At 51.8% G+C, this 19,901-nt stretch overlaps 10 protein-coding genes across 14 annotated transcripts; 4 read left to right on the forward strand and 6 right to left on the reverse strand.

Moving 5' to 3' along the window:
• Positions 1-72: 72 nt before the first annotated feature.
• On the reverse strand, positions 73-3,066 carry PPTG_00834 (hypothetical protein). Its single transcript, XM_008892388.1, has one exon. The coding sequence runs from the start codon at positions 2,374-2,376 to the stop codon at positions 790-792; it is 1,587 nt and encodes a 528-aa protein (XP_008890636.1). The 5' UTR covers positions 2,377-3,066; the 3' UTR covers positions 73-789.
• A 702-nt stretch (positions 3,067-3,768) lies between these two features.
• Positions 3,769-5,359, forward strand: PPTG_00835 (hypothetical protein; the record flags this gene model as incomplete). The annotated part of the gene is made up of 3 exons (XM_008892389.1): positions 3,769-3,924; positions 3,989-4,318; positions 4,392-5,359. The coding sequence occupies 3 exons, from the start codon at positions 3,769-3,771 to the stop codon at positions 5,286-5,288; spliced, it is 1,383 nt and encodes a 460-aa protein (XP_008890637.1). The 3' UTR covers positions 5,289-5,359.
• Positions 5,232-7,085, reverse strand: PPTG_00836 (hypothetical protein). Its single transcript, XM_008892390.1, has 2 exons — positions 6,748-7,085; positions 5,232-6,685 (listed from the first exon to the last, which is right to left on the reverse strand). Exons 1-2 carry the CDS (start codon positions 7,036-7,038, stop codon positions 5,396-5,398), a joined length of 1,581 nt encoding a protein of 526 aa, XP_008890638.1. The 5' UTR covers positions 7,039-7,085; the 3' UTR covers positions 5,232-5,395.
• Positions 7,086-7,163: 78 nt separating this feature from the next.
• PPTG_00837 (hypothetical protein) lies at positions 7,164-8,285 on the forward strand (the record flags this gene model as incomplete). Its single annotated transcript, XM_008892391.1, has 2 exons — positions 7,164-8,090; positions 8,160-8,285. 2 exons carry the CDS (start codon positions 7,164-7,166, stop codon positions 8,283-8,285), a joined length of 1,053 nt encoding a protein of 350 aa, XP_008890639.1.
• A 412-nt stretch (positions 8,286-8,697) lies between these two features.
• On the forward strand, positions 8,698-9,402 carry PPTG_00838 (hypothetical protein; the record flags this gene model as incomplete). The annotated part of the gene is made up of 1 exon (XM_008892392.1): positions 8,698-9,402. One exon carries the CDS (start codon positions 8,698-8,700, stop codon positions 9,400-9,402), a length of 705 nt encoding a protein of 234 aa, XP_008890640.1.
• On the reverse strand, positions 9,373-10,552 carry PPTG_00839. Of its 2 annotated transcripts, XM_008892393.1 has the most exons (4): positions 10,222-10,552; positions 10,074-10,156; positions 9,921-10,006; positions 9,373-9,865 (listed from the first exon to the last, which is right to left on the reverse strand). In XM_008892393.1, exons 1-4 carry the CDS (start codon positions 10,365-10,367, stop codon positions 9,719-9,721), a joined length of 462 nt encoding a protein of 153 aa, XP_008890641.1. In that variant the 5' UTR covers positions 10,368-10,552; the 3' UTR covers positions 9,373-9,718. The 2 variants fall into 2 exon arrangements, with proteins under 2 accessions (XP_008890641.1, XP_008890642.1); XM_008892394.1 differs by having other exon boundaries at positions 10,074-10,552.
• Positions 10,553-10,701: 149 nt separating this feature from the next.
• PPTG_00840 (hypothetical protein) lies at positions 10,702-12,946 on the reverse strand. Its single transcript, XM_008892395.1, has one exon. The coding sequence runs from the start codon at positions 12,910-12,912 to the stop codon at positions 10,789-10,791; it is 2,124 nt and encodes a 707-aa protein (XP_008890643.1). The 5' UTR covers positions 12,913-12,946; the 3' UTR covers positions 10,702-10,788.
• A 46-nt stretch (positions 12,947-12,992) lies between these two features.
• On the reverse strand, positions 12,993-17,024 carry PPTG_00841. 2 transcript variants are annotated; one of them, XM_008892396.1, is made up of 3 exons: positions 16,560-17,024; positions 13,399-16,503; positions 12,993-13,307 (listed from the first exon to the last, which is right to left on the reverse strand). In XM_008892396.1, exons 1-3 carry the CDS (start codon positions 16,960-16,962, stop codon positions 13,180-13,182), a joined length of 3,636 nt encoding a protein of 1,211 aa, XP_008890644.1. In that variant the 5' UTR covers positions 16,963-17,024; the 3' UTR covers positions 12,993-13,179. The 2 variants fall into 2 exon arrangements, with proteins under 2 accessions (XP_008890644.1, XP_008890645.1); XM_008892397.1 differs by having other exon boundaries at positions 13,399-17,024.
• An 81-nt stretch (positions 17,025-17,105) lies between these two features.
• PPTG_00842 (hydroxyacylglutathione hydrolase) lies at positions 17,106-19,098 on the forward strand. Of its 3 annotated transcripts, XM_008892398.1 has the most exons (3): positions 17,106-17,353; positions 17,428-17,569; positions 17,642-19,098. In XM_008892398.1, the coding sequence occupies exons 1-3, from the start codon at positions 17,149-17,151 to the stop codon at positions 18,240-18,242; spliced, it is 948 nt and encodes a 315-aa protein (XP_008890646.1). In that variant the 5' UTR covers positions 17,106-17,148; the 3' UTR covers positions 18,243-19,098. The 3 variants fall into 3 exon arrangements, with proteins under 3 accessions (XP_008890646.1, XP_008890647.1, XP_008890648.1); XM_008892399.1 differs by having other exon boundaries at positions 17,428-19,098; XM_008892400.1 differs by lacking the exon at positions 17,106-17,353 and having other exon boundaries at positions 17,360-17,569.
• PPTG_00843 (hypothetical protein) lies at positions 18,266-19,858 on the reverse strand. The gene has a single exon (XM_008892401.1). The coding sequence runs from the start codon at positions 19,843-19,845 to the stop codon at positions 18,331-18,333; it is 1,515 nt and encodes a 504-aa protein (XP_008890649.1). The 5' UTR covers positions 19,846-19,858; the 3' UTR covers positions 18,266-18,330.
• Between the last annotated feature and the right edge of the window lie 43 nt (positions 19,859-19,901).

Raw genomic sequence — 19,901 nt, forward strand, 5'->3', positions numbered from 1 at the left:
ATTGGCTGACTGGATCCAAGTTGAAGTGGCCCGTCGGTTACCTACGGACAGCAAGAGATGCTCCGTTGAAAACCGACACACATATCTATTGTAAGTCACTTGGAGAATCCTAACTTTAGTGCACAAGTGAGCGCTGGTTTATTGTCGTTCACAACAATCGACAGTTGTGGACTATTCGATGGAAAAACGATCCGCAATATCGCTGTGTAGACACTGTAGACACACGCACTGGGCAGATCTCGCCTTCGCTAAAGATGGAGAACGTTGCGTTTCGTTGCAATAGTATCACGTTATCCTGTGATATTTGTCGGGAACATGCCACAGTGCCTCCGTCGCTGCCTCCAAAACTCGGAGTTTCCTCCCCACTTGCGCACCAACGAATAAATTTGCTAAACGTAGCTACTTTATGCCTCATAAATTATGAGCATTGTTTTCCGCTCGGTAGTTCTAGGCGTAGATGTGATTCGCGTGATGTGAAGATCACTTATCATCGGTCAGGGTGGCGTGGAGGCTTAGCATTGGATACCTTCGAATTGAGAATAATGCGTCCGGAACCTACCTTCAGAGCGCTGAACTGTCAGGACGCCTTTTGCTGAGGGATTCTTGACCGCAAGAATAACGCTGCGTCGCCGCGTACAGCACTTTTGGATCGCAATAACAATAACAGCAATCACGAATGCATGCAAGCACGAACCAAATACATGTACTAGTACATTTCAGTGTGATGGCTCCAGCGTAGCGTTGTTTAAACCCTTTGCTACGTGTTCGTGATAATTGATAGGCCTCCCGCTACAAAGGTACAGTTTCCGTCGACGCTGGTATTTCGACCGTATCGAACGAAGGGAGAGCCATTGTCTCCATGGATGTAGGGATCTCCATACTATTAAACGACGGAAGCGCCATAGTCTCCGTTGATGTGGGGATCTCCACTGTACTATGAGAAGTAGGAGCCACAGCTGTGTCAAAGGCTGGAAGAGCAACAGTCTCAAACGAAGTCGGGATTTCAAAGTTGCGAGCGCGCTTCGGCTTCTTTGCGTTTGTCTTAGAAGCTTCAGCTTTCGAGTCGGTGGAGCTGACAGCCTTAACTCCTTGATTCGCTTCCGTGTCCACGAGCAGCTTCGTCAAGTCAATACTCTCAACAAACGCATCCACGACATTCTTGGCTAACTGACCCTCTGCAACTGTGAGAAATACACCAGGCTCAGGCTCTTTCTGTCCTTCCTCACTTGCTTTTTCAGCAATTAGTGCACTGTGTCCGCCGTCCGTCAGCTCAGGGAGAAAACCGTAGACGTGTTTCTCGGGTTGGAACTGCTCGAAGTACGCCGTCACATTCTCTTTACAGTGTTCGAGACTGTAGAAACCGTCCTCTGGCAAGCGGTTAAAGATACCTCCAAGCACTTTCACGCCATAACTCTCAAAGAACGTCGCGTTCAGGTTGAACGAGTCCACGGCGTCGCCCACCCCTTTCTTGCCAACTAGCACAACTGGTGCCTCCAACTTCTTGGCTACATGAGCATTAGAGACGCCGCAAATGGACCCCACAGCAGGGTATCCAACACCATCCACGACCACGACCTTCTTGCCTCTCCCTACTTCGTCCACCTTTTGTTTGGCCTTCTCTAGCAACTGAGCCGACGTGTCGGTCTCACCCTTCAGGAACTCCCGTGTGAATCCCTTATAGAACAAAATAGGGCCCACTTCACAGCATGTGATGCCCTGTTGGCGACAGAATTTGGTCACTAACTGCGGTTTCTCGCACTGCGTAGCCGGCTTAATGTACGCGATGTCACCGGCAGCGTAGCCACTGCGCAGCAGCGCGCCCACCAGGCCCAGACATACCGTGGATTTGCCGACCTGAGCTCGGTCTCCACTGATGAACAACCGCAGCGGTGGCGTCTCTTGAGTAGCGGGAGCGGGCGCCGCAGTGTATCGGGATTCGAGAAGCTGCTGCTTCATCCACTGCATTAGCGCTGTCTTACCAAAGACTATGAACTCTTGCTGGTCCGTCGAGATGCGCGCAAATAGCTCGCCCTGCTCGTACTCGTTCTCTTGGTCGGGCAGCGAATTCTGTCGATCGTTCACTTGGACGGGGTTGTTCTTGAGCTCTTGCGTGACTAGTGCCTCCACCTCCGCAGCGCTCGCACGGGTCTCACTGTGCAGTGCCAAACCAGAGCCATAGAGAGCACTGAAGCCGCGCAAAAAGGCTAGCACCTCGGCCAGCTCGGCGTCGCCTTGTCGCCCGAAGATCACACAGCGTACAAGCGAAGCCATGGAGTCCGTCATGATGAGCGAAGCTGCGTTTGACGGGGAAATGACTGGGCAAATAACATGGACTTGATTGGTGGAAAATGTGTTCGATTGACCATTGCATGTCATGATTTTTATAAAGCTAATAATGGCATAAATTTCACCCGATACGGTATATTAACACCCTCATTGATACTGCTGCGCAGCACCTTCCCCCTTCGTTCATTTCGGCCGGGTGGAAGTCGAGCGCGAGGACGGATGGGGGTCCGTTTGCCAGAAGTTTTGCAAATGAACGAGAATCGGCACCATTCAGCAGGAATGTTTTCCTTTGTGTCTTAACTGGTTTATCCAGTGTGTTATTGTGTAACCCATTGGAAAAGCCAAAATCTGCAAGCGAGTTGGAAGATTATCAGCATTGACAGCGACTGTGCTGTTGTCTGGCTTGGTTTATCCGAAACGAGCTAGATGTAGATAAAGAACACGGGTAGCATGTTTCGGTTCTTCAGTATGTACATGCACAGAAAAAAATCACGAATATTGCGTGCTAAAGCGAAGCTATTCGATCCGTCACCGCTTGATCTCGTTCTCTTCTTCATTGGTGACACCAACTAAAATTTGTGTCGACTTCGAAAAGCGTCATTTATCTACAGCAACACGGTCACAAAGCTAGCATTGATCACGGCATTTCTTGCAAACGCGGATGTGTTGGATGATTTCTTGCCGTTGGCGACAGCGAGTTGTATAATAGAGAACCGATCCCACAGTCGTGACATGAAAGCACGCAAGCTCCCTGAGTTATTTCGCGCTGAGAGATCTTCTCGAATGCAAAAAGTGTCGTAAACGTCACTTTGACCACAGTCATGCGACTTAGAATTGGTAAAAATGATTGGCGTCCTTAAAAACCTGAAGCTTGCAAGAGCCTGAAGCTACAAGAATCCGAAGAAGCTGAAGCCTGAATAACAAACAAATCGAGCTGTTGCGGTAGTACTAAAGTATCCCGACGACCCTTCGAAGATATTATAGTCTTCAACCGCCGGTGCAAAACATGTACACCGAACCGTTTCGGACCAAATCAGAAGCTGTGAAACGGAGCACTTACAAACACCAAGTGTCAGCGTACCGTAAGCGTCACAACGTAATCACAAAATGGTCCAAGCACCCAACGATAAAAAACAATCTTGGCCATTTAGTGACCGAGCTCAGCACGATCGTCGAGCTGTGGTAATACCTGTGGTCGCCCAGCTTACGTCCAGGATTCACTCGCCCGCACACTGTGCGGCGCACAGGGATCCAAGATCCACTGGGATTGGCCGAATCTATTAAAATCCCATCATGGTTGACCTTTTTTTGGCTCATTTTTGTGATCCATTTCCGGACTCAGATACACCTAACCTGCTTCAGACTACCGGTAGCAAACCTAGCATCCAATATCAAAAATCACAGCACACAGTCACATTTGTATTAACTAATGTGAAACTATTAAATTTTCAGTATTTCAGATCATCCGATTTAAGGGTCACGATGTCCGTTTTCATTTGCTTTCTCAGGTGCAAACGACGGTTGCAAAGGTCAACTCGACTGTGTCTCGTGCACTCACAATCGAAAAACTTGGCGAAACGGAAGCAACAAACGTCGCCGACGCGCGGGTCCTGCGAGGATACAAAGCAGCGAGCGACGGTGCGTATCCCAATGCCGTGCATCCTCGCTTACAACCTTTAGCTAACAGTTCACAACTTTGCAGACACAGCACAACTCTCTGACCAAATATCCACTTGAGACAATGCCGCTCTACCGTCGCGGCCCAGGATTCAGCTTCTCTGGACCCGCAGGGCTGGACTTCGATGGGAACCACGCATGGCCGCACTCGTACGGACCGCCGGTCGACTCTGTGCGCTCCCTGGAGCTGGATCTACGGCTCTTCTCGGCCTACTTCTTGGTGGCCGAGTCTCTAGCCACCTTCGTGGGCTACCGCATCGCGCAACACTGTATTCGTGGCTGCCGTGTGTACTTCTTGTCACCTTCGCAGCGCATGTGGATCGGTTTCTTTTACTGTTGGTTAAAAATCCGATTGGTAAGATGTGTGTGTCAATTGTGCGCTGGAAAGTGGTGATGCTAACTCACGGCATGGGTTATTAATCTTGCAGATCGACTATGCGTTCCACGGCACGGCATATTACACGATGTCGTTACTTATTATGGTTGTGTACTTTGTGTACGCACTACTGGCCTTTGGCTTCCACTTCGGACCATTGCAGTTCCTCTTTTTCGACTACATCCCACGCAGCAAGATGACAAAGAGCTTGATCTACAAAATGGCACTGCTGTGCAAGGAAGTCTCAGCGCGTATTGAGTTCTACGTGTTGCAGCAGCTCATCTGCCGTCCACCACTGGAAACTCGCGATAGAAACGCTATGACCTCGTCGCCATTCGCCACACACCCGTTGGAGCATCAAACCTCGCACAAAGCTGCTGGATTCTCTCGAGTCACATCGTTTTTCGGACGGGAGGTGGACGTCAACATTGAGCTCTGGAACAGCTCAATGTGTCAACAATGGGCCATGACACTGAGCTCCGCTGCACGCTCTACTGCATCCCGCGTTCGGAGCAAGTGTGGCGACTCCACTGTACTTACAAACAGCGCCTTCGAGTGTCGCTTCATGTTCGTCATGCAACACGATGGCTTGTTGCTAGGCTTCTTCATGACGACTCCTACTGCGACACTAATGGTCAAGTTTAAGGACGGGAAAGCCATGCCATTTGAGCTGCTACTACGGTTTAACTGCAGCTCTCGCTCGGCGGTATCAACTACGTCTCCGATATTTCTATACGCTGAGAGTCCAAAGTTGGTGGGAAGAGCAACAGTGGCTCAAAAGAATGCCGTTTATCGTCTTCTACTTCAACTCAACAGTGTTCATGGCAATACGGCCGATGTGCCTCTACGCGCTCTACGCACCAAGAACTTTGTGGACGCTGGTGTTGGCCAAGTGGTGAAGAAGAAATCACGCGCGAATGGCTCATTTAGCGGTCTGGACGGGTATTAACAAGCAGGGCATCGTGCTCGCACTTATTTATATAGTAGATTAACCAAGCATATTACCAAGTCTTTTGTTCATTGTGTACATCTAGCAGCAATTGCTGCGATATCTACTTAGCAAAACTGAGGTGGAGGAGGGACGGTGGGCACCATACCCAACGTGAACTCCGCTTGCTGGAATTGCTCTGCGTTCCATGTGTCGTCGCGAGAATCAGGCGACGGGCCAATGATCTTTGGTGCTGGTGGAGGTGTCGGTGTAGTTGAGGTTGTTGTAGATGCTCCAAACGTCAACGTTGACGATGAACTACTCGTTGCTGGCTTCCCAAACCCTCCAAATCCACTGGTAGTGCTTGTTGACGTCGCCGGTGCTCCGAACGGACTACTCGACGGTGCCACAGAAGCTCCAAACGGAGACGAGGTGACAGTGCTGGAGGAAGTGGACGCACTAAATGGAGTGGCGCTGGACGTACCGAAGCCTGACGATGATCCACCGAATGTTGTGGATGTTGAGCTGTTTGTTGATGCAGCGCCGAAAGGATTGGCACTACCTGTCGTTCCTGACGAGCCTCCGAATGGTGAGCTTGAAGGTGCTCCAAATGGTGACGACGTAGGAGCGGCACCACCACCAAACGGTGACGACGGTGTCACAGCACCGAAAGGAGACGTTGCCGGTTTTGCTCCACCAACGAATCCCCCAAACGATGAGGGTGTAGTCGATGCACCCCCACCAAACGGAGAAGAAGACGGTGTCGCAGCTGCCCCTCCAAAAGCAGTCGTAGAGGGTGCTCCAAACGGACTAGCTGCAGGTGTAGATGGCTTACCGAATGGAGATGCAGTAGGTGCAGCAGCACCTCCTCCAAACGGGTTCGCCGCAGCTGTACCGCCAAAAGCTGAGCCTCCTCCTGATCCTAGCGTCGAAGGAGCACCAAATGCTGTAGTCGAGCCACCGCCAAATGGGCTAGCAGTAGCTCCGCCAAAGGCAGTATTCCCTCCACCGAATGGACTCGCTGCCGGTGTAGCAGGCTTCCCAAACGGTGATGCTGACGGTGTAGCACCCCCACCACCAAACGGGCTAGCAGTAGCTGCACCCCCTCCAAACGGAGATGCTGCTGGAGTCGCCGCTCCAAATGGACTTGCGGCAGCTCCTCCTCCAAACGGGTTCGTAGATCCACCCTGTCCACCAAAACCTCCTGTTCCAGGCAATGACTCACCAGCAAACAGCTTCTGCGCCGACTGGTGGTTCTCCAGCAACGATACTACGCGTTGTCGTTGATTCTGCTGCTCCGCCGCTAGCGCCTGCAGCTTCTGCGTGGATTGCATGCAATTGCCTGATGTCTTCAATTCTTGATAAGCTTCCCACCGAGCTTCTTCGGCACTGATATCACCGGCCACAATACTCGGTAGCTACAAAACAACAAGCAATTAGGTCTAACACATGAATACAATAAGCATTATTTGAAACGTACGCCTTTGGCGACTGCGAAGCCTGAAAGTGGCCAAATGGGTGGGTTTTTGAGCTCCTCAATAGCCAGCGCACGCCCGGACTCCGTCATTGTGACGCCCTGGACACCCGAAGTTGCGCTGCCATTGTTCCCGAACGGAGACGGCGACTGTGAGCCAAATCCACCGTTATTCCCGTTGTTGCGGTTGTTGTTGCCGCCAAACGCCTCGTGTGAGAAGCGACAGTTGTTGCCGTTGCGGCATGTGCCCTGCAGGAAGAACTTGCACGGCTTCACGTAGCCGCCTGGCCGCCCCATTATCACCACTGCTCAAAGTGTGCATGTGTTTAAGCGGATGGCGTTTGATTTGCTGAAAATAAAATGAAAACTATTTCAGCCAACCATGTGTAGCTTGGCTCTCGTTTTGATTTCGGTAATATCTGATGAGGCAGGAAGTTACGATCGGGGGCTTGCTGCTGCTGGCTTCGGTTGCCACAACATGCGTGTACGAGTCTTCACTTGTGCGTAGTGTCAAGAGCTTCGAGGAGGGTCGATCTTTAGTGATTTCGCTGTCCAAACCGCAAGTTTCGACGAGTAACGATGCCCGATTGATTCAGTTTTCGGGTTTGATCACCACCACAGCGTCGGATGGTGATTCCCAATGGAAAAGGCGCGATACGGACGAGCTGCAGCTCCGACAAAGTCCGTTTGTGCTGGATCCGGTATTCGGCATTGCCGTGAAGGGCGTGAGACTGCATCGCCACGTGGAAATGCTTCAGTGGGTGGAGACGTCGCACACGTCGACGAGTAGCACACCCGAGGACGAGGACCGCCGGTTTGATGATGATCGGGAGCGGATCTACATGTACGACTTGCGGTGGAGAGAAGAGGAGATAGATAGCAGTGCTTTCAATGATATCAGCTACCGAAATCCTCCGTTGGAAGCTTGGACGTACAAGTCGCTGGTTGTCAAGGCGAAGGACCTCGTTGTGGGTGAATTCTCACTGCCCGACGAGCTGGTGGATCAAATTGAACGTCGAGATGGTGTACACTTGGATACTGCAAGTCGTCGAGTGATGGCACATTTACTGGATCAGCGACAAGGAACGTCATGGGAAGACGGGAGTGCACTCGTTAATGTCACGGTTGAGGATGACATGTTCTACTTGCGCAACGAGATGAGAGAGCCTGTTCTTGGGGACATGCGTGTGTATTTTGAAGTGACACCCAATTATCCCGTGACGGTGTGTGCGAAGCAGAAAGGGAATGAGTTGATGCCGTTTAAGACTTCCACTGGAGACTCTCTATTCCTATTAGAAGATGGGATCATGACTGCGGATGAACTGTTTGACAAGAAGACACATGCAGAGGTGTGAATTGGCAAATAGTGACCCGTACATGATATTACGTACTCATTATTAATGCGCTATGCTTTATAGGTGCGGAAGAACCGTTTTTCCGGCTGTTTGCTGCCGTGCTGGGCTTCATGGGCTTCCTGGTTCTACGCAGACCCCTTATCGAGCGCTTTGGATCGCTTGTGGCTGGCATTCAACAGCACCTACTAGCAAGCAGCATGAGCGTTGCGCTCACGTTTTCAATCGTTGGACTCAATTGGGTTCTGTACAGGTGAGTTATATCCAGCCTCTGAATTTTTCATCGCCAACGACGAGCTGTTTGTTTTGTTATGCAGACCCCTATGGGCTCTCGTGCTATGGCTCGGAGGCTGGGCGCCTCCGTTATGTCTCTACTTGTTCTTCCGCTCCAAGCTCGAGCTGAAAAATCAATGAATGCAGCCTTAGTTGAAGGTTAAAGTTGAAGCCATCTTTGCAAAACCAGTACATATCAATCCGATACCGGTATTTTCATAAGCCAATCAGATCGTCGCTATGCCGACTCCAGTCGTTTATCGGAGCTGTTGGCTGTCATCGCCATCACTTCGGCTTCCTGCTCCTCTGCACAGACACAGACACGGTAATCATGGAGGTGGACTCGATGGCCGGCCAGGACATGGTCATCAATGCACAGACGATCGCGCAGCAGGCGCAGGAATCCGCCGAACAGATGGACGTGGAGACCGAGGATGGCATGGTGCGCCCCAACTTTCCCGCTCTCAGCGCCCAGCAGCAGTCTGGAGGCAAGAACGACTTTCGTCGTGTGCGTGTGCCTGCTCACCGCTATACTCCGCTTAAGAACGACTGGCCCAACATCATGAAGCCCATCGTGGAGCACCTGAAGCTGCAGATCCGTATGAACACAAAGACGCGCTGTATCGAGCTCAAGAACTCGCCGCACACGACGGACGCTGGCGCGCTACAGAAGGCCGCTGACTTTGTGCAAGCCTACATGATGGGCTTCGAAGTGCAGGACGCCGTGGCTCTGCTGCGTCTCGAGGACCTTTTCATTGACACATTCGAAGTGAACGATGTCAAGATGCTCAAGGGCGACCACTTGAGCCGCGCCATCGGTCGTGTGGCTGGGCAGGACGGTAAGACCAAGTACGCCGTGGAGAACGCTACCCGTACGCGTATCGTACTGGCCGACCAGAAGATTCACATCCTCGGTTCATTTGCCAACATCAAGCTCGCCCGTGACGCCATTTGTTCGCTTATCATGGGCGCGCCGCCCGGCAAGGTGTACAACAAGATGCGCAATGTAGCTAGTAGAATGAACGAGCGATTTTAAATTTCTCAAGACGAGATTTCCACGTGCGAACACAGCGAGTTTGGCATGGAAACCACGGGGAGAGACGAGTGTAAACTCGCTCGGGGTGTCCCCACTTAAATATATTCACTTTGGTTTTGTCTTCTCCTGTATCGAAGCGTTCATCTGCATGAGGTTTATGTGTCACTTCCGTGCGTACAACAAGACGTCTGACATGCCGCTGCTTGGGTGTACGTCTACGTAGCGTTCTGTGTACGGCAACCTCCGTCAACGCCGCCTGGGAAGTTGATACTGAGAAGCGGTATACCGGCGCATTTAAAGCCTTTGCCGTCAGTAACTACGCGCGATACCGTCGCTTGTTACCCTGATTGGCATCCAAAATTCGATGCAGCTCCCCCGTAATCGGTTCAATGCTCTTGTCTGCTTCGAAGCAGTCGAAAAGCTCCAAGTCCACACCAGGCATTTCACTATAAAAGGCCAAAATCTGCAAACCATGTCAGCACTTGCCTCCATCTTATACCTCAGTTTTTAAAACGCACCATATGAGCAGAGCCGTAACAGGAAAACATGCCCTGTGCGCCTCTGACATGCACCACCTGCGGGTCAATCTGGTTCAACGTCGCCGCTGCATTCACAACACCTTATCAGTCTTCCCCCGCCTAAAATAACCGTCACTGTTAAATACTGCGTACCGAACTGCAGCGCGGCGTCCTTGAGGTTGATAATCGTGCGAGTAAACTCGTCCGTATTCACTTCCGTCGTCTCTGATTGTGCTCTACACCAGTCAAACGTTGTCAGTCTCGCCATTCTGAGCCCCTCATGTCTCCTTAAATGACGCACATCATATCTCCGCTGTCGCCATCCAGTAAACAGACGTAGCTGGTGCCAGGGTATACGGCCTTGATGCGTTCGAACTGCTCCTGGAAGAGCATCCGTCTCTGCAGGTCTCCGCGTCTTCGCGACAGGCAGCGACACCACAGACTCATGCGCCTCTCCAACTGGAGACCAAAGCGCAGAGCGACGAGAGGCTGGAAATCGCCCCGCGTCACGCAGCACTCGCCTTAGTCTCTCTAGCGGACTTCCTCGTCTGCTTCCTAGAGGACCCCAACGCCAATAATGGACGTTCGTCGAATCGCAAGATGGGTCGAAAATTTTCAGAACCCTTACAGTGGGTTAAACAGCATCTTCAACAGGTGTTTCTACATCAATTATATCGACTTATAAGTTATTACAGTCTTTGTCTCTCACTGCAGAAGAAAGTGACTTATAAAATCCTGGATGGTACTAGATAACAGAAGCCTATCAACCGTCACAAAACGGCTGACTTTATGAAAAGACAATTGATCCTTTTGACTGTGAAGCAACACCGAGACTGCGTAACTGACAAGATGCATAATCTTTTAGTCCTTAGACCCTAGGTTTCTTCCACTTCGAAGACGTTCCAGTGGTATCTGTCTTGGCTTTATTCATCTTGTTCTGCTGCTTGTTGTGCCGTTTCTTCATCTTGACGGCATCACGGCGTTTGCGCTTGTAGTCCAGTGTAAGTTTCTTCCGACGTTCAGGCCAATCTGCTACCTCTTGACCGCCGACAAACGTCCTACCGAAAGCTAGAAAGTCCTCCAGACTCTTCTTGGCACGTTTCTTGGTCAACTCTGCCTTCATCTCCCCGTCATCTTCATCATCACTCGCCTCGCTGTCTGTAGCCATAGCCTCATCATCGTGGTCTTCTGTGAGGTGGAAACCTGGGGAGAAGGCCCAATCACCTGCAGTCGCTACAGGTTCCTCTTGCTCGTCTTCAAGCAATTGCTCACCCATAGCCGCGAGAGGTTTATCCTCACCAACTGGGAAGGAGAAGAGCGAACTCATCTTGAATGGAGCTTCTGAGCCCGTATCAGCAGCAGTAGAACCAAACTTAAACACACCATCGAGCGCAGCTTCGCCTTCCTCGCCATCTTCCGAGTTTTTACGTACACGAGAGAAGAGATTGCTCAGATCGCCAGTAGTCGAGAAGAATCGATCACCACCGGTCGGGATCTCCTTCTCCTCGCGTTTAGGTGGCGCAGCAACTTCTTCTTCCTTCTGTACGCTCGATGCTGTCGTTGTCATGGGGATCTCGAACTCTCGACACGCGTGAGCGTCACGTGGGTCGTAGCGCTTCAATTCTCCCATCCAGGCAGCCTCCTTCAATGGGTCCTTGGGAGCGCGCTGTTCCTGCAGTCTGCGCTGCAAACGGGTCACATCCACATCAGGGAACAGTTTGGATACCACACGCAATGCTGCTTCCTCTTCTTCGCGCATCTCATGCGCATGACGAGCAGCTTCCTCTGGGTTCTCCTCTTCTAAAAAGTTCTGCAGCTCCGTAATCGCTTCCTCATCCATTTCATGCTCCTCATCGTCAACTTCATTGCCGCCATATTCGTTGGCTTCTTCTTCCAAGAAACGCGCATCCAGACGGAAACGCGCGTCGCCTCCGAAGCGCTTCTGCATCTCAAACAGCTTCTTACCTTTCTCACCGACAAACTCAGGTCTCAGTGCAAACGCCGCCTGTGCTTCTGCGTCAATATCAGCCGAGACTTCAGCATCGTCCGTAAACTCGAATGTGTTGCGTCCTCCACGCTCATCGTCCGCTTCGTCGTCACTGGAATCCATCCAGTTGGAGATCACGCCGTCATGTTCTTCCTGTTCCTCGGGCTCCTGTTCATTGCCACTATCATCAAACGTGATTTTCTTGTTGCCCATTGCCTCACCAATAGGCGGAATCACCACTTTCTCCTCCTTTTTCCGCTGCTGTTTAGCTTCCAATGCCGCCAAGCGACGAGCATTCACCTCCTCCTTCGTCAAAGGCTTCTTCTCCTGTTCATTCTCCTCAATCGCATTCTCCTCCTCCATTTGCCTCACAAAAGCCTCCACGTCGTCCTCTCCAAGCACATCTTCAGCTGCTACGTCATCCTCTGAGCCACTCTCCTCAGCTGCACCTTCACTCTCCTCCTCGGACGACTCCGTGTCCGTCTCCTCCTGCTTAACCTGTTCTACCTGCTTAACTGGTTCCACCACTTCGTCCACCTCTGGGAATCTCGTCTTCTTCCTGCCTTTAAACTTAACCCCAAGTTTCAGAGGCAGCAGCTCTTCAGTTGGCGTGTTAATCTGTTGCTGTTGCTCTCGGTGTCTGTCTTCCGCCAGCTTTTTCTTCTGCTCCTCCTCTTCCCACTCTTGCTGCAATTTCAGCTGGAAATGAGGCTTAGCTGGCTGTACTTTAAGCATGGATCCGCGCCACTTGGTACGGTTAAAAGTCTTCTGCAGCTTCTCGCTCTGCGCTTCAGCGTCCGCACCCTGTAGCGTCAGATAAGCGAATCCACGCGAACTTCCTGGTGGCGGCAAGAAAGTTCCCATCGGTTTAGGTTTCGGAAGCTCCACGTCCGCCAATCTGCAGTCCGCTCCATTGTTAACGAACCGGCCGAAACGTTCACGCAGCTCCTGGTTCTTAGCGTCCGTAGGCAGGCCACCCACGTACACACGCACAGACGTAGCCATCCTCGTGTACGCTATATTGACTGGTCCGCCACAGACACACAATTTGACCAATCACAGCAATAATTGAAAAAGATGATAACTTTCGGTGAAAATCTGTATCGAAATATTTGTATAAACTGCTAAAGGTTATTACATTAGTCACTCTTCGAAATAGTGACTTGACAGATGCTCCGTTTCATTCGTGTTGAAGTTTTTCCACCGCAAGTCGGATGAAACCGATCAGCGCTCCATAAGTCTATCACACGCACGTAACCTCACTGCGACTAGTCATTTGGCAGGATCCCAGTCGGGACGTTCCCTTGGAAGCACAAACAACTCCTGGCGCTCGTCCGGATTGGTGAACGGGAGGTTGTACGTCAACGACACGATCTCTAAGCGGGGTAGTCGGAGGTAGCCTACACGGAATAATAGAAAGCAGTTACGTTAGTTCACTGAACCAAACGCGTTGCGTCAACACAAATCAGCAGTGTGCAACATGTAACAAACCTGTCTTCGTAGGCACCAAACACAACTGGAACACTTGCTCGTCGAAAGGAAGTAAGTCCTCCGTGGCATTCGTACGACCAGAGATGAAGAACGCTCCCTCTGCATCCACCGGCTTGACACGCAGACTGTGGAAAACCGCCTCGTTGTTCCTTACCTTCACATCCATGTAGACGACGACACCTTCAACACCAAACGATGGGGTCTCCACGCTGAAAGTGAGTGGGGCGTCCACGAACGAAACCATCGGGATCTCCAGCCACGTACTAACGACATCGTTGTGAGAACCATCCGGAGTACTGATAATCGTCGACGATTCGCGTCTCCAAAGCACCTTGACGCGACCTAGTGTCACAAATTTAGACGCTAACTTCGGTACTAACCGCAGGCAGAAACACCGTGAATCACCGTCGTTGAAGGTCGCACAAACGTCGTCACTGTCACTGGATACCGGACCAAATCCCGACACAGCCAAGTCTTCAATCGTGTTGGTCTCACGCGCTTCGAACTCCAGTGCAAGCACCTTCAAAGACTCTCCAGACGTGCAAGTGACGCTGCCTTGGAAGCTCACCGAGTTCCCCACACATCCGTACGTTCCCTTCGGCATTTGTGCAGCGCCAGGCACGCCACCTCCGCTGAGGAAGTCGTGAATTAAACCTCCTTGGATGTCGAACGGATCGTGACAGACCAACTCGAACCGTTCATCAAAACTCACCGCGACTCCAGCTTTTGTCGTGTACGCGACGGAGACAATCAAAGTCACGGGAGTCGCTCTCGTTGAGCGAACAATAACCCGCAGCGTCTCCTCAGTTTCCGGGTCTTTGTTGGGCAACGAGTTAAGATCCCGAGGTTGTAGGTTTGTATCCAAAGGCACGGGTTTTAACACGCCTGAGTGCTCTGTGAAGAAGAACGCATCGTTTGGCGATACCGACGCCGGTGGGGGTTCACACGCAGCTTGGAATGTCACGTTCTCCAACTTATCTTCATTGGCAGACAACTTGAACGCAAGCTCGCGGAAATCCCCAGTCAACAGTGGCTCGTGTGACAGCATCATCAGTGTAGCCTTCGCTCGAGGCTGCAGAATCATCAACGACGAGCCCCGAAGATGTGCGGTGCCGTCCTCTTGAATCGACTCTGGTGTGTCTGTTTGGCCGGGGCGAGGGCCCTCGACAAGTGAGAACATCGACTTTCTCCTCGAGAAACTCGGAGATGCAGAGCCATTGCCCATGGCCGGCACACGTCCATTAATAAGATACGGCTGTGGCGTCTCCCGCTGCTCTACAGACACTCGTCCCACTAGCAGGCTGAAAATCAAGAACTCTTCCTCTGGTGCTGCACTATCAGCACTGACACCATTAGCCTTTGCACTGTGGTCTCCGCTCAAATAGAACCGCACTTCCTGGATCGATAGCATCTGTCGTCCATCCAGCACATGCAACGGAACGCGGAGTTCTTTAGCCACTTTGTGAGTAAATTCCAGCGACGTGAACAGCTTCCCATCGACGGAAGTCAATGATCCAGACTCCACGTCGGTTTGATGGTAGATGACGGTACGGTACCGCTCGTCGTTAAACACCAACTCTATCTTCGCCACCACAAGCGGCGACGGGAAATGTGATCGCAACTCTAACTCGAGCGTCGCATCTTCCTTCACACAAGCAGAGGCACGGTCGAATTGTGCTGCTAACGTGAACACCGGGCGCGATCGATCGAGTGCGACTTCATGGCCGTTCCCAAGCGCCGAGTTCTCGGTAAATGGCGCTCCAAGTGCTGCTGGGTTTCTCCACGCTGTTATGAACGAATCCTGGATACGACCACGCTCTTTAGGTGACACAAACTCCTCCACAACGGGCGATAATAACTGCAGCGAATAGTCCAAATAGGCCGCAGTATCTCCTTGACGGAAGGTGCAGATCAGTAATTGTTTCAGAATCTGAGCCGTTTGAGCCCAGCAGTTCTCAATTGCAAACGTTGCTTTCGCCTTCTGTAGTTCTGCTCGTGAGCGTTCGTACTCGCCTGATGCAAGCCGTTCTGTGCCCAAATGAACAAGCAGTCGGCTTTTCATCCGACTGCGGGGGGCATTGTGGTCAGCAACATACATCGTTAGATGCTGGATCGCGTGCTCCAAGAGAACAATAGACCGCTTCGCATGCGACACAGTCCTCTCCATTGCATGGCGGTACTTGACCAGTGCTGCTATTGACGGGTCTTGTGACGCCGAGTTCGCTTCAGATACCACTGGATCGCCTCCAACGTAAACAGAAGGCACCACGACAAAGTCACGTTCTGATAAAACCTCGCCATTAGGAGTTGATGAAGGCACAACTGTAGTAACCGTGAGTCCAAGTTTTGCAGCCGCCTTCCTCCGAAACATAGCGTACTTCGCTGCAATGGAGTAATATAAATACGGCTCCTTATACACATCTGAATCCAAGCCAGTGCTGGGCAGTGAGCCTCGAATGGACGTAGCTTCGGCCAGTAATTGAGCAAAGACATGGTACTGTCGAGAAACCCACTCCCAGTGCTCGTAGGCTCGGTCCGCCACAATAATAGCGCGCGAATATACGCCCATGTGGCGTTGTAGTTGGTCCACGGCACCCTTGATATTGTTTGACGAGAAGATCAAGTGGTAGCAAAGCTTAAAGTTCACAAACTCCGCCATCGTCATGACCTGCGTGTACGCGATTCCATCGACCGATTCGTTCTCGTTCAGTGGCAGCGCGATGATGGCCCGATACGATGCTTCGTAGTGTTGCAACACCTTGGTCGTATAGCGTCGAAACTCATAGTAATGCGCGATCTTGAAGCTCAATCTCGCATGCAGTGCCTGGTAGCCAGGTGTCTTCGCCAGTGCCTTCTTATACCGTTTCACCCGCTTCGACTGGGCCTTGTAGTACTCGAGCGCCATGTTGCGCATCGACGACTCCAACTTGACCAGCATAGCGGATCCACGCACGAGATCTCTGGATCTTAAGAGTACCAGCCCCTTGGTATCAGTGTCCAGTCTCCTTCTAAGGTTCGTCAATCTCTCCTCCGTCGTGTTCATTGGTGCTACCCCGGCATCGTCCACTTGCTGCAGTAGAATCAGCATCACGCGACATTCTCTAGCTGATAAAATCCAATTAAATACCTCTACTTTGAACAAAAATTTCAATAAAACCCACCTGATAATGTACGTTTGAGTTTCTCGACCTCCTCTCGGAGCGCCGTCTCCCTCTGCTGCCAATCTGGCGGGCTCCAGCGTGGATCAAACTCGTCAAATAGCAGCACGACTGCCGGTAGCAGCTCGTGGTGCTTCTTAAGCCATCGCGCTTTGAGTATGCCTTGCACACGGTATCCCTCGAAGTCGCGCTGCGTCTGGTTGGGAAACGTCCCGTGCTTTTCGCGCAGTTCCTTCTTCACGGGGAAGCGGTGCTCGCGGGGCAGCGACGTGAAGTGTAGCTTGGGCACGAACTCCTCGTTGGCAACGCGCACCAGTGGCAGCACTTTGTTCTGCAGCTCGCGCGAGCCCAGTGCCGCGATCAGCGGGTACGGCGTCTCCTTGACTTCGGTGCCGAAGCTCTCCATGGGGTCCGCTGAGCTTTTTGCCTCCCCTTTGGAAGACTGAGTCAAGCACACTGGTTATGTACCGGTAGATCATTGAGTTTTAGCCAATCAGATGTAGATTGTCAAAAGTTGAAGTCGAGAAGATTAACCGGTATACCGAAAATACCGAAGATTGGAGCCGCTCAGTCGGTTTTTACGGTGAAGATCATGCTTCGTCAATGCTGCTTGCGGCAGTTGTGCCGTCCTGTGACTTTATCTGCGCGTTTGATGCCGTCTACGACATCATGGACGTTTCAGCGGCAATATGCGTCGAGTGCATCGACTTCAGCTGGCCCAGCAAAGCCCAAGAAAAAGTATCTAAACGATCCAAGCCTCCGTGTTCGTATCGTGCCCATGCTACAAGACAACTATGGTGCATCAGCGACATTTATAATTTGCATTGTGAAACGCATTATACTTATCATTGAATGTATTCGCTACTTGCAGGTTATGTGGTGGTGGACGAGGCTAACCACACAACATTCGCAATAGATCCGGCAGAACCCAGCAAGATCTTGCCGGTGTTGAAGGAGGAGGAAACCACGAGGAATCGCGAATTCCTCGGCGTGTTGACCACACACAAGCACGCGTACGTCCTGACAGGGGATTTTATGCGGGATAATTGACGGAGACTCACTATTGCTGTTGGTGCCTTCTGTAGAGACCACGCTGGTGGCAACGAGGAGATCGCGAAAATGTATCCTGGAGTCATGATCGCCGGGCCGGAGCACGAGCTGATCCCAGCAAGGAACCGTCCTGTGAGGGGTGGGGAGAAGTTCAAGATTGGTGCAGCAAAAGTGAAGGTATTGAATGTGTCATGCCACACGAAGGCACACGTGGCTTACGTCATCACGGGAGATGCTGAAACTCCACCTCTGCTGTTCCCTGGTGACACGCTGTTTATTGGAGGCTGTGGACGCTTCTTTGAAGGTACAGCTGAGGACATGTACAGAGCACTGTACGAGGTAATTCTCACCCTACCGAAGGACACAAAAGTGTACTGCGGTCACGAGTACACCATGTCGAATCTGCGTTTCGCGCTCAGTGTGGACCCATCCAACCAGGCCCTGCGCGACAAGATTGCGTCCGTTCGTATCCGTCGATCGAAGAACTTGCCTAGTGTGCCGTCCTCGCTGCGAGAAGAAATGCTCTACAATCCGTTCTTGCGTGTGCACAACGAAACAATCCGTAATGCTGTCGGCGGCACAGACCCCATCAGCGTTCTCGAGAACCTTCGTCGGCGCAAGGACTCCTTTGAATGAAGAAGAGATGAAAAATGCATCCATAAGCTGAAAAAGACAAATCGGTTTACATTGTCGCTCTATCATCTGCAAACTTTAGATAATTTGCTCAGAATTTCAGAGCTGCAAGCGCACGGCGGCGCAATGGATGGGGCTTACCGAGACAAACAGTGCAGATGTCGCTGAACGCTTGGTACGAAGCACGCATCTCTTGCTGCAGCTCGTCTCGGTCTAGATTCTCAGGGAGCGGGGTGGTCGGATGCAATAGCATGCGGCGCAGGGACTCAGCGTAGTCAAAGTGAGCAAGCGCGAGTGGCAAGTGGTTACGCCACGATACAAGCTGAAGAGCCTGCAGTAGCTGTTTGCGGAGTTCGTAAGCTTGGACGACGTTGCCTAGCTTGATGTGAGCATCAGAGAGCAGACGTGCAACTGCAATTGCTATGCCGTGGCTGGGGTAGAAAGGGATCATTTGACCACGAACAACAACGCCCTTCGTAAGGTCTGCGAGCTGAGTTACAACGTCCGCGTACTTGAATAGGTTTAGGCTCTGCTTTGCCTTAGCCACCTTTGTTCTCGCCGTAAGGACAGCCGAGGCGACAGCAGTTACCGAAACATCTAGCTGACAGTCCGGGCACACGAGTTTATCCTCCACTTGAGCGAGCAAGCAGTCTTTATCTACAGGAGCCTTGACAGAGCAGCGCAGACAGCGGAAGCCTTCCAAGTATCTGTCGACCGACTCACTCAGCGGCGTCGAGCAACGTTCACATTGGCAGTCAAAGTGCTTTGTATCGCGTAGCTCCTTCTGACGCTCACTGCGCTCTTTGTCGATATCAATATAACTCAGTGTGATTTCCTCGCCCTCCTTGATATCTCGCAATGCGCGCACCTCCATGATGCTTTCTCCTGCATTCGACCACGTGCAGTTTGGCTGGCAGCTGTGGTTAATCAGTCCACAGATCGGGAACAAACCCACCGCCGCCACTAAATGCTTCTCGTCCAATGCATCTAGCGAGTACGAGTTCTCGTTGATCTGCGCGGCAATGACGAGAATCTCGTCCACTGGCAGATGACACTCGTCCGATAAGTCTTCCAGGATCTTCTTGGCGCCAGCACGCACGTGGTCAGCCCACGGCCCTGCTTCTTTGTCCAGTACATGCACGAGATCCTTTACATTGGCATAACTACTTCTTACGTTGCCCTCCTCGTCCATGTGCAGCTTGCCGTCCGAGGCGTCCTGCGAACGTGAGACCAAGATGCGGATCAAAAGCCGCAGTAGATCCACGTCCACGGACGTCTTGGACGCTACCAGATCCACCTCTTCTAGTGCCTCGCATTCTTTTTCGTGCACGTCTTGTAGCTTCTCCTGGCACGCCTCGCTGCAGAAAAAAACCTTGGAGCAGTCGTCGCAGCAAATGTCGGCGTCAGCAGTGCGTAGACACACAGCGCAGAGCGCCGCACGGTTGGCGGACAGCACCACATTGCCGTATGCACGGTCACGCAGCACGCTCTCGCCCGTCTTAACGTCGCGTGTGGCGCGAAGGAGTCGACCCCGCGTTGCATCGCGGTCCACACACCACAAGTACTGTTGCTCTGCCATGGTTTTCAATGTAGTGGTAGTCGACATGAGAGCTTTGGTTTTTACCTTAAACTGAATATCATAAGACCCAACCAAAAAACTGT

Source organism: Phytophthora parasitica (genome assembly GCF_000247585.1).
Source record: "Phytophthora parasitica INRA-310 unplaced genomic scaffold supercont2.1, whole genome shotgun sequence".
In the NCBI taxonomy this organism is placed as follows: Eukaryota; Oomycota; class Peronosporomycetes; order Peronosporales; family Peronosporaceae; genus Phytophthora; species Phytophthora nicotianae.

Coding starts and splice junctions, on each gene's coding strand:
- PPTG_00843 (XM_008892401.1), bottom strand. CDS start 19,845: ATGTCGACTACCACTACATTGAAAACCATGGCAGAGCAACAGTACTTG.
- PPTG_00842 (XM_008892398.1), top strand. CDS start 17,149: ATGCTTCGTCAATGCTGCTTGCGGCAGTTGTGCCGTCCTGTGACTTTA. Junction 17,354..17,427: donor CATGCTACAAGACAACTATG/GTGCATCAGCGA, acceptor CGCTACTTGCAG/GTTATGTGGTGGTGGACGAG. Junction 17,570..17,641: donor TTGACCACACACAAGCACGC/GTACGTCCTGAC, acceptor TGCCTTCTGTAG/AGACCACGCTGGTGGCAACG.
- PPTG_00841 (XM_008892396.1), bottom strand. CDS start 16,962: ATGGAGAGCTTCGGCACCGAAGTCAAGGAGACGCCGTACCCGCTGATC. Junction 16,504..16,559: donor ACTCAAACGTACATTATCAG/GTGGGTTTTATT, acceptor GGATTTTATCAG/CTAGAGAATGTCGCGTGATG. Junction 13,308..13,398: donor TTTGGTGCCTACGAAGACAG/GTTTGTTACATG, acceptor TATTCCGTGTAG/GCTACCTCCGACTACCCCGC.
- PPTG_00836 (XM_008892390.1), bottom strand. CDS start 7,038: ATGGGGCGGCCAGGCGGCTACGTGAAGCCGTGCAAGTTCTTCCTGCAG. Junction 6,686..6,747: donor GCTTCGCAGTCGCCAAAGGC/GTACGTTTCAAA, acceptor GTTGTTTTGTAG/CTACCGAGTATTGTGGCCGG.
- PPTG_00840 (XM_008892395.1), bottom strand. CDS start 12,912: ATGGCTACGTCTGTGCGTGTGTACGTGGGTGGCCTGCCTACGGACGCT.
- PPTG_00834 (XM_008892388.1), bottom strand. CDS start 2,376: ATGACATGCAATGGTCAATCGAACACATTTTCCACCAATCAAGTCCAT.
- PPTG_00839 (XM_008892393.1), bottom strand. CDS start 10,367: ATGAGTCTGTGGTGTCGCTGCCTGTCGCGAAGACGCGGAGACCTGCAG. Junction 10,007..10,073: donor GGACGCCGCGCTGCAGTTCG/GTACGCAGTATT, acceptor TTGTGAATGCAG/CGGCGACGTTGAACCAGATT. Junction 9,866..9,920: donor GTTACGGCTCTGCTCATATG/GTGCGTTTTAAA, acceptor CATGGTTTGCAG/ATTTTGGCCTTTTATAGTGA.